General features: G+C 38.1%; 1 protein-coding gene across 4 annotated transcripts in view; it reads left to right on the top strand.

Moving 5' to 3' along the window:
* The window catches only part of LOC134539151 (dynein axonemal assembly factor 11), a 56,498-nt gene that overhangs the window by 25,682 nt on the left and 18,689 nt on the right, over window positions 1-12,127 (top strand). For 2 of the 4 annotated variants that reach the window (XM_063380924.1, XM_063380913.1), the window contains 2 exons: window positions 8,210-8,375; window positions 8,450-11,311. In XM_063380924.1, the coding sequence (XP_063236994.1) occupies window positions 8,210-8,375; window positions 8,450-8,560 (277 nt within the window). In that variant the 3' untranslated portion in view covers window positions 8,561-11,311. Of the gene's footprint in view, window positions 1-8,204; window positions 8,376-8,449; window positions 11,312-12,127 lie in introns of those variants that run through there. The other 2 variants (XR_010076274.1, XR_010076277.1) reach the window with 2 other exon arrangements.

The following is a 12,127-nucleotide window of genomic DNA, read 5'->3' as shown; positions in this document are numbered from 1 at the left end:
GTTTTTCTTTGATATGACAAGTTATTCCAGCGTACCTTTTTCCGAGAAACATTTCCACATTTGTGCAGGTATAGTAATATTATATTTTTATGTGTAATTTAGTATTACAAAGAACGCATAGACTTAGTATAGAAAATGAGTTAAATATTCTGGAAAAATGAAAATAAATTTCTGGAAAACCTGGAAATACCCAGGAATTTTATTCTAGGGTTGGAGTAGTCACCCTGAGGTAGTATCAGTATCGGCCGATACTTAACTTTTTTTTAATGTACTTGTATCGGGCATGGTATTGGGCCGATACATTAGTATCGGGTTACAAAAAATACAAACAGCCTTTTAAGCATTATCAATACATTATCAGCAATTTTTTCGACCAGTTGGTCCGATTAGAAATAAAACAGGAGCTTTGTTTGCTTACATAATAGACCATTTCCGGCAGTGAATACCTCATGTTATCGTTATCTTATCTTTATAGCGTGCCTGTCTGGCGCTCGCGCTGCACAACACAGCAGAAATAACAAACAAAAGCAACTGCTACGACACACCAATGATAATATCACCAGGTACGGCAATGCTGACACATACAAGTTATGACATCTTGCATCTGCACAGAGAAGTTTACAACAAAAACACGTGATACTATCGATATTGTTCCAGTTACGGTACTGGGACATCTAGTGGCTAAGCAAAGAACTATTCCGTGAACATTTTTGCATGCCAACAAAAACGTGTGGTGCAATTGATATGTTTCATTACACTGACATCTTTGCAATGCTTGAAAAACAAATACTGTTTTGTTTACGTTATTATGGTTGCACGAGTGTTTAGTATTTTCGACTAGTACCGTTTTTAGGATTGCAATCACGTGTCTTGCGTTTTTTTTTATTTAGCAGCTATGAGTTATTATTAACTGGTAAAAAAAAATGTCTAGTGTGTGGAAGTACTTCTCTAAAGACTTGATAGACATAAGTAAAGCGAAATTAAACCACTGTGGTAAAATCGCGTCTCGGGGTGGTAAGGATAAAAGTAGTTTCACGACATCAAATCTTACCAAGCATTTGAAACATTGTGTTTGTGATGCACATCAAAATGTGTTGAAACTGGAGTCAAAATAATACGAAAGTGTTTCGTTTGCATCTACCAGTCAGAATATGCCTGAACAAAGTACATAGCAGTAGTAAACAACTTACCTTAATAGATACATACAATAAAAATGACAAACGGACAAAAGAAATAAGCAGAGCAATTGCAGAAATGCTTTTCTTGAACAAACTACCAAGAGATTTGTGGAAAGTGAGGGTTTTAAAGTGTTGATGAACAAGATATGTCCAAAATATGACATTGAAGCAGTACAGCACTGTACAGCTTTCCTTCCCCTCCTTTCCCCTCCCCTCTACTCCTTTCTCCTCCCTCTCCAACTTGCTGTTCCTACCCCCCTCTTGCTCTCTTCGCTGCCGCCTCACCAGCGCTCTCTGTCAGTGTTTCACGGCCTATATATTGCCCGGCCCCTAGCGTATTCCTTGCAGTCGTTCGGTCTCTGGACTCGAAGGCTGTCACTGCGGCGGTGGCTCTGCGTTCCGGTATGTACTCGGCTGTGAAACTTAACGTCTGTATTTAAGTATTATTCTTGCTTGCGTGCTGTGGCCCCGCCTTCATTCTTTATTGCTGCCCTGTTAAATGTAATTGCCACCAATGTTGGACCCTTCAGGTCATTTTGATTTGGGTTTGTTTTGCTCACGCCGAGTACTGCCCGTAGCATTTTGTAATATTTCTGCGGCTGTATATGGGCATGCCACAATGGCATTGGACACTTCTTGTCGAGCCGCATTATAAGTTCTCTCTTGATTTTGCCTTCAGTTATTTCGCCTAGCGGCCCATATTACTTGTTCTGCTTCTTTACAGTGCTTTGCCACCATGTTCGCTTTACTCTTGCTTACTTTTATTTGTGTGAATGATTGTATTTATTTTGCGTCCCTCAGGAGCACATTCGAATTTGCCCCAATGAGAATCATAAGCTGTTTTATAAACTGTAACCTTTATTAACTGTTATAATTTATAATCTTGCATGAATAAAATTCTATTTTTGGTATCTTATATTTTTGCTTTGCACCAGCTTCCCACTGTCGTTGGGTTTTAATTTCCCCCCCCCCCCCCCCCCCCCCCTGCCTTTGTCTATGTTAGTTGTAGTCGATTGGACTTGTCTCCAATCAGCTTCATCATTCCAGGTAGAAAATTTTTTGCCAATTCTTTGATACCTGAAATTTATGAAGAAGCGAAAGCAAAAAATAAGTGATATTTTGACTAGAGCAGATAAGGTATGCATCACCTTAGACCTATGGACATCTGTAGGAAATACGGATTACATCTCCATTACTGCACACTTCCATGACCCTGACTTCAAAAAGTATCATTTGCTCTTGGAAGTGATGCCATTTGAAGGTGCTACACAGTGCCCAATTGATATTTGAGAACAAGAAAACTGCTTTTGCACAGTGGAATATCTCAAAGTGAAAGCAGTAGTCACTGACAATGCTGCAACCATGCTGCAACTCAATGTTGTGCATGTGGGTTGTTCAGCTCATTCAATCCAGCTGGTAAGTTAACTATTAGGTATGTTACAAAATTATTGTAGAGATGTCCTATCAATCTGCTGAACTTAATTTTTGAAACTTAATGGATCAGTTTCATGATTAGGCTATTCTACTAGTAATTTTCTTCATTTTATGTAGGCCTATTTACCATTTATTTTTGTTTTAGGTGTTCAATCTAGCAGTTTTGAACCATCAAAATGTATGAAAGCTTCTCAAAATGGCAAGACAACTTGTTGGGTTTTTTAAGCATTCAACATCTTGAATGAAGGCTTTGAATTCAGCGCAGTTATCATTGGGTCAAAAAAAAAAAAGCCTATTACAAGATGAACCCACTAGATGGGATTCAGCTTTTCTTATGCTACAGTGGGTTGTTGAGCAGAAAGATGCAGTTGCAGATTAGTGTATTTTCATTTCATTTTTTTCTATCCCATTTTTCCATATTTACAAAATGCTTAAACAAGCCCTAAATGTATCTTTTCGTAAGATAACTTTTTATTGTTTCAGTTGTAGCAAATAAATTCCAATAAGTTACAAACTTGCAACCATCAGATTGGGTCTTGGCTGGCAAGGTCCTAACAATTCTATCTCATTTAGCTCAGTTCACAAATGAGATCAGTAAACAAGACACATCTATAGCTGATATTTGGCCTTTAATTCATGGCCTCAAATCAGTTTTACTTGACTTGCAAGAAGAACTGGAAAAACAGAATGTGACAGGTTTATTGAATGACCTACATTCAGAGCTGGTAAGACAGTTTCCACTTTTTGACCCCAAGGCTAATATTTTGGCAACAGAGCTGGATCCTAGGTACAAATCCAGTTTCTTCGATGATGATGACATTGACAACACTTTGAGAAAGTGCAGAGAACTGATTTCCGAAGAAATTTCTCTCATTGCTAGTTCCAAGAATAGTCAAAGCGATGATGATGGTGATGATGATGATGGATGATGGAGATGATGGATGATGATGGAGATGATGGATGATGATGGAGATGATGGATGATGATGGAGATGATGGAGATGATGGATGATGATGGAGATGATGGATGATGGAGATTATTATTATTATTATTATTATTATTATTATTATTATTATTATTATTATTATTATTGTGAAAAAGTAACAGAGAATAATCAACGCTCTCTTTTGCAGGTTAGTAACATGAATTTTAATGGTTCAGTAAGTTTAATAAAGATTTCTTATATAAGAGTCGATTATTAATGTCCAGTGCTTTATTTTTTAGGTAACCAAAAGACTGATAAGTCAGAAGGCCAAAAACAAAAGATTCGCAGTTTGTGAAACCAGTGTTGAGAGTGAACTGAATGACTATCTTAGCAAGTCTCCTGTCAGTTATGATACATCCCCGGCTAGTTTCTGGGGTTTTTCACCCTACAAGAATCTCAAGAGATTGGCCAAATTCTGGCTTGCTGTACCAGCTGGTTCAGTCTTCTCTGAACAAGTCTTTTCGCAAGCTGGACTTATTGTTACAGATCACCGCAGTCTATTGCTTCCTGAAAATGTAAACCAATTAGTGTTTTTGAAACAAAATTTGCACTATCTTAAGTAAAGTGAATGTGTGTATAAAATGGGCATCAGATTTACTTTAGCTTGCCATCTTTCTAATACTGTGCAAACATATTTCAATTATTACTTTGTTATTTTTAATAGTGTAGTAAAAATAAAAGTATCTTTTAAATTTTGATACATTTTTTTTATTTTTTACATTACTGCACAACAGTATTGGCATGTAAAAATATAAAATAATAAAAAAAAGCACTGGTATCGGGGTATCGTAATGGTATCGGAGTATCGGTATCGGAAAATATGGTATAGAAACAACTCTAATAATAAACATAAAATGCTGGGTGTTTGGTTTTGGGCACCTGAATTTTACTCTATAATTATCCGAAAGTAACATACATTTATTGTGTGCGGGTTCAGAGAGTTTAACTTCACAAAAAACAACCAACTGTATTATATATGAAAGAATACAGCTTTTAATACAAAATTATATAAAATGGACACGTACAAAGGTTGTTTAAATGATGTTCCAATAAACAAAACAAAAATAGTGTGGGCATCTAGCATTGCCAATATGGTGAATGACACAATCCTTATTAATTTCACAGGTTAACTCAGGAATTTCTGTAAAATATTGTTACGAACGTTAGCCAGGCCGCGTCACGCGCAGGTGCACGCCGTAACATGAGATGTGCCGTGCGCACCTGGGTCGCCACTTTATCTCCCTCCAGCCCTCCGCTCCCCCCGCGCGGCACTGTTAGTTTGACATCCGAAACCTGCCAGCTGTTGAGTTGCGCGAGTCGCCGACACGTGTTTCGAGAGATTTCTACCGTCGTGTCGGCGCGGATTGACCTGACGGGCCTCGGCCGCTCTCGTGAGTTCTGGAATCGTGCCGGGGCCTATATATATGCCCGAGGACGCCAGTCAGGAGTCAGTAGAGAGTCAGTCAGTTCGGAGTGTTCAGTCGGGAGTTCTCCCGCGGCAGAGTTTCCGGGCGATAGTGCCGCGGGTGCGGCAGAGTGGCGAAGTCCTTGGACGAAGGTTCCAGGGCAGGGAGTCAGTGGAGTCAGAGAGTTGAGTCGGGAGTTTTCCCGCGGCGGAGTTTCCGGGCAATAGTGTCGCTGGCGCTGCGGAGTCCCGAGCGAAGTTCCAAGGGAGGCATCGAGCGGATCCTCGGCAAAGGCAAGTGTCGGCGGCGGCGGAGTGCGGCGACGGAGTCCCGTGGCGAAGACCCATGAGGGGTGCTGCGGTGAGAGTTGCGCCAGAGGTGCGGCCCAGCGAGGTGTGTGGTGTGTGAGAACGAGTGACTGGGGAAGCAACATTTTTAAGTGCAATTGATTATTTGCCATTATTATATATATTATTTGTGACATAAGTAGTGGCAATAAATAAAACTGTGTGTGTGATTAAAATCTTTATTTGGGCTATCCTTTACGAACCCGCGGTAAATCGCAACAATATCTTAAAATCTACAGTAAAAATCTCTTAAGACGTTCCCGCATAATATGTTTTCCCTTTTATAACATTTAAATAATTATTCCCTTGATTACTTCCATATATCCCTATGTTAATATTTCCCATTCAAAAGTTTTCATTTATAGATGCTTCCCGCATATAATGTTAAATCATTTCTGGAATAAATAAATTTAATGAAGGTTATCTTTACACTCTTAAACATTATTTATAGATAAACTTTTAGACAATTGTTTCAGATAAATAACAAACATGACCGTCAAACCCTTTGCCACATGCAGCATGTTGTTACAATATATTTTTCGACCAATCATCAGCTGGCATTCATATCCTTTGTGAGGATGTTCCATCTGTACACTAGTTCCCTGATTCGAGGCATTACGTCTCACAAAAACACAATAAAAATAAACCATTAGCAATAGTTGACTTGATTGCGTGACATGTGACGCAACTAGTACAGCAATACTGTATGAGGTTCTAATTCAATTTCATTGTTAATCGAGAACTGTGGTAACAATTTTATATGGTGGATGAAATTATGAACATTGTAGTTTACTCATCATGCTATGATCTCCTTTTATGGCCGAAGTTATACTGTATTTACCTGTAAATTGTGCACAATTTTTGTAAAACGTCTGTTGAAAAATCATGGTACGAGGCTTATTCAAAATTTGACAATGCCACATGGCAACACTGCATAATGCACATGTTCCTTCAAGCTCCAAGGTTGGTTGACCTGCTACTGCTTAAAGGAACGACAGACATCTTGCATGTTGATTGTGCTTCATGATTTTGTTTATCTGTAAGATGTTGGAATGATTGCCAAATGTTTACGGTAGCGATAATCTACGCCTGCTGAAGGAAAAACCTATAATGATTTCATAAGCTCGGAATGTGAAAAATTGTGGTTTGCTTAGAGAAAACGCTGCAGAAATCGTATACATGATTGGAAAAGAGGGTGAGATAAATGTTTTTCATTTATTCTGTTATTGTATTAAAAAGTTTATTTTAAGGGTGAGAATTTTTAGTGTGTTCTTCCTCAGAAATTTTTATTATATTTTGTTTATAATCTTTCTAACATGGCAGTGATTTCGGTCGTCCGTGACAGAGATGTTTATGGCGCTTCACTGATGTAAACAAAACAGCTGTGATCAGTAGCCATACATCGATGATTTTTTTTACAGTCCGTCACGGTAAACATTTTATTATTCAGAGTCAATAAATAAAATTGTTATTACCCGGTATATTTAGATACATGTATTTACGACAAAAAATTATACTGAAAATATTTATAAATTTTGTAATACCCTTGAAGCAAAATTAAAGAATGTTGCAATAACATACGTAACAGCAAAGGTAACACCAGCACCAAATTTACTAACTGTGCTGAAGTTAGCTCTATCTGCTAGATCTGTTTACCGCCCGATGTGTCATTGTACAGAGAGCTTGTGACGACAGCCTACGTGATTTCAGGCAACTAAGGCAAATTCTGTCACGGTTTTTATTTATTTTTATTTTACATCAAAATGTGCAATGATGCTGATAGACGTAAGGACCTTCCTACAGGTGTCTACTACCATTAAAAAATAAAATTCAAGAGGCAACCACCATACAGATAGCATCAGTCTCTCGAGGAGCCTCCAATGAGTGGGTTTCAAGGTATCTGTCACAAACATTAATTTTCCCCACCCACTTTGATAATTGGTAATGAGAGAGCTAATACATAAAGGGCGTTCTAACAGGTGGTAATGGAATCCCCACAAATGGCTGAAGTTTAAAAGAGAAAGCTGAAACAACAGCGCATAACTTAAGTATGTCATTTTTTTTTTTTTTTTTTTGTAGCACTTGTCTGTACTATTTACCTTTTAAGGAGTTTCCCTGCTAATAATTTATTTCATCCAGTCCTTTAAAAAACCGCTTAACAGGGTTTCACTGTATTTTAATACAAAGTTTGTGTTAAAATTATTTAGTACCAGACTAAACTCCAATTCTGTTTTGCACAAGAGGCTGACTACCAGGCCTCAGGTGTTGAGAATTTCGGTTCCCTATTATTTAGTGGTTATTTTATAATAAAATAACATATATGTTCATTCAACTGCAAATAACAGTTCTCTAGGGTGTTTAGCATCTTTACTGATTAAAACATATGTCTCAGGAAGTGACAATTGTTTTCTAATGTGTTGGTATCACTAAATTCTATGCTGACAAACCCATGTAGCCTACCTTAGAAGCCGCTGTTGATCGGGATGCACTTTCAACATACGTAATTGTTAATTAAATAGTTTCCGATGCACTGAGATTGATGTAATGTAATTTAAATTCAGACCTCTGCACTGCGCAAAATGGTAATTATCTTGAGACACGTTTCCCTTGGGATGTATTAGCATGAAAATGAATAGTATGGTGTAGTGATTCTTACAAATTACCAGACATTTTAAGGAAAAGTATTTCACTAACTGTAGGGAAATAATTGACATAACTGTTAGATTTATGTTAAAAAAAATTTCAGTGTTATCACAGTTAGTTTTTGCATAGAAACTTTATTCATAACACACATGATCTGGGACAGTATACTTCCTGACCATTACCAAGGGAACTGGAGCATGCCCTGTGCTAGTGCAGGCACCTGGACACAGCGCTCGTGGCAGCGGACGTGCATCCTGACCACGTGGCGCTCACCATCAAGGGCAAGCTGCTGCAGCTGGTGTTCCCCGTAGAGGTACAGGCTGACCGTGCCCTGGTGCGTCGCTCCCAGACAACCGGCCACCTGCAGGTCATCGCCCCCAAGGTGAGGCCCCTGGCTTGAGCTGCCTGTGTGAACCTATACCTAGACACGTGGCTGGATGTTCCGCTGTGCTGCAGGTGGGGGCAATGCTGGGGGTGGGGCCACACCCCTCCAGGGAGCCCCAACCACAAACTCCTTCCTCGGTGGACACCTGCCCGGACGAGGCAGACGTGCCCCCCCTCGAGTGAGACGGCCAAGCCAAAGTACTCGACACTTTGTATCCGTCCAACTCGTCCCGTTGCTATGAACATCTACATCTTAAAAAGTGTTGGTATTTATTTTTTGCACATAAGCAACAGGAAGTTGCAATATTATGTTCTCCAAATTCCAATCTCTTGTACATAAGTAAAGGTTGGGTGTCACTGTTGAAGCTGGCCCAACCTCCACAATATTGTGTTGTTTTTTTATGCACCTAGTATTAAAACAATTACAAGTACCTACAGTTTAGATGTTTTGATTCTTAAATAGAGAATGAAAGTAAAGTTTGAGGAAAGCTGGGCAGGTAATCAGAACTGACACTAATGTCTTCCAGTAACTCGACACCAACTCATAACCACAGATTTTAAAGTAAAATGATTGAATAATTTAACAAAAACTAGACATTACACAGTAATAAACATGTTACGTGTAAACACTGTTATGCCATAAATAGAAATAATTACTGCCCAATATCTTTGGAGATTTGTAAGTATACATAAAGTTTGACTCGGTTGCATAGTTTTTATGTTCGGATAAAGACACGTATAAAAAGACTTCCTGTGCATTTCTAGAATTACAGTAGAACCCCTGTCATACACTTTTCAACGGAGGGCACAAAAATGGTGTATGATGCGGGAAAGTGTATGAAAAGGGAATGGCAATAATAAAAAAAAAATTCAATCTAGCATACCAGCCCAATGACAGATTAAACTTAAATACATAATGTGTAAATAATTGCATCATATTAATGAAAAATATGAATTCATCATTATATATACATATAATAAAACTACCAGAAATGTAAAATACAGTCCATAATCAAGTAAAGCAGTCCTTTCTTGGAGAGGGGAAAAGTCACCAAGCCTAAATTAGAAATAAAAAAATTAGGCTATTGTAAAAAGAAAAACAGAAATTTTTGCTGGCTTGTTTCATTTTACAAACAACTTTATGCAACAGAACAATTTTCAATAAAATTTTAACTTGAGAAACGTAAAATATAAAACAATCCGATCGTAAGAAAACAATAACAAAGTAGTATATTCAGTTCAAAGATTAATGAATGCACAAAATATGAGATCCGTGCCTTGGTAAATCGCGTGCACCATTTTCATAATCATTCGCGCCACTAGTCTCACTTGGTGCTGGCCATAGATGCTAATAGCGAAGTGCACAGTCTTCCCGATACTATCCATATCTATGGTGCGATAAAGTTATTTTCTTACGTTTGCAAAGGTAAACAATGAACGTTTTTCAAAATAAAAGCATTAAAACGTAGTTTATCAGGAGGAATATAACAAAAAAAAATTGTGAATTTTAGGACTTTTCCGCTTCGTAAAAACGTATGAAACGGGAAATTAAAGATTTTATAAGTGTATGTTCCGGGAAAGTAAACCATTGTAAATATAGAACTTTCGGCGGGACCAAAATTAATCGGCGTATGACACGGGAAAACGTATGAAACGGGAACGTATCATCGAGGTTCTACTGTATACCAAAAAACAGTGTCCCTAATTGTAGGGCAACCATTACTGTAAACTGATTATCCAGGCTGTGTATAGGTTTTCATTTGAAGGGCTGGGGTGTGAAATGTGTTAAGTACCGTATTTACTTGCATAATATCCACAGTAATTTGGCTACATTTTTGACAAAAAAAAATGGGGTGCAGACATTATGAGGTGAAGTCCGAAAAAAAAAATTTTCCTCAAAATTTTACATGTTTTGTGTAGCGTAAAAATATTGTTCTCTCATAATTAGTTTACTAGTACCCTTATTTTACCTATGCTCACGGTTCCGCGGATTGCATTAGTAAAATCGCTGCTTCGTAAAATTGGCACCCTTCCCTCGGCCCAGTTGAAAAATATTAACTGAGGCACACTACTTCCCAGAGCGCTGGTGACTGGCGACCCTCCGCAGCGGATGTGAGAAATGTGACAGGTGTCGAGATAATTGGGTGCCGGCGATTAGTGGAAGACGCCACTCATTTTTTTTTCTTCTCTCACTCGCGTGTGCGCTCTTACGTTTAGAAGCCGCAGCCAGCCTACAAAAAATAAACGCTTTGCGTGAAAAGATATTTTTTAAATCTTTCATTGAGATGGCCACTAACGGCACAGGGCAGATGTCTAATGTCTGCATTAGCCGGTGCCGGCGAGCCTCCCTCCCTGTCCCTTGCCCACTGTGTATAAAAAAAGTTACCGGCAGACGTCTGTGCATGCGAGTCCCCTCCTGCCCTGCTTGACTGAAGCGGGGAAGGAGTGCAGAGCGTGGGAAAGGCTGAGCAGGAATTTTTTAACAAAAACAAAGCAGAGCCTTGTCTTCCTGACATGTAAGAATTTATGTATGTCCATTTCACGTGTACTGGCTTGTGCTATATATAGCCCATCCTCTTGCAACTCGCGTGACGTCGCAGGCAGCTGCGCAGTAGAGTGCGAGTTTCTGAGTCCGGATGGTTTCACTGCGCTACAAACCCTCTCAGCGACAGCTCCGGAGAAATGAACTCAAGGTCAAAGCATTGTTGACAGCGTCGGTAAATTTCCATCCCGTTACTGTGCCTTTCAGGGGTGGCCAAGGTTGCTTTGTCTGGTGCAGACTTTATGCGGATTTAAAAAAATTCCATTTCAAGTATTTAAAAAGAAATGTGCGGACATTATACGATTAAATACGGTAAAATATTACTACTTTTAAGATACAGTATGTATTTTTACAAAACTCTTGCAAGCATTTATAAATTGTAAAGTGAGAATTGTAGTATTATTTACTTTCTTGTAGTCATACACACACAAAATCAGTATCAGCAAAAAATGTAAAATATCAGGTTTGAATTAAATATTTTTTTAAGTTCATTAAATTTCTGCAGTTACCATAGTAAACATGAATATGTACACTGATTCAGTTAACACTTTTTTAAACAAAATTAATAAAAACCGTTATTGCTAATATAAATTCCAACAATAGTAACAAAAGTTTTTTATAACTTTTTAAAACTTATACGTATGAAAGAAAATAGTTTGTGATACTTAAGCATTAAAAAACAATTTTTTGTGTGTTCTTTGGTCACTAAGCATTCATTAGAGAACTAAGTTCATAAATTAAAACTTTAATCTTTGTGCATAACTTTAAAGTTCTTGTAAAATTCATATGGTGAAGGTATTCATGGAATACGTGACTGTACATACTTTAGTTTCATTTCTTCAATCAGTCTGATAGACCATACTTCATTGGAAGACATCCTCGTAAACATTCCAGGAAGCTGGTTGGATGCCCTGTCTTTCTCATTGATATGGGTTCCGAACTGCCATTATACATCTCAATGACATTTTAATGATGATTCCATCCTCTTTTACAGACAACTCCAGAAAAAACTGCTGTTCGGATACACAACTTTGTACCATTAGCTGTATTTTGATTGCATTTGTCCCTTCACAACGCAATATTGAAAACCTTTTTATATTTCTTAAATAATAAAAGGTCTTTTTTTTTTAGCATCTTTAGAGTATTGAAACCCAATGCTGAGGTGTGTAGACATACTGGCAAGGTCCATTCAATAATTAGAGACAAAT

This window comes from Bacillus rossius, chromosome 1 (assembly GCF_032445375.1).
Source record: "Bacillus rossius redtenbacheri isolate Brsri chromosome 1, Brsri_v3, whole genome shotgun sequence".
NCBI lineage: Eukaryota > Metazoa > Arthropoda > Insecta > Phasmatodea > Bacillidae > Bacillus > Bacillus rossius.
Note: the sequence above shows the minus strand (reverse complement) of the source record. Positions and strands in the feature narration are given on the sequence as shown.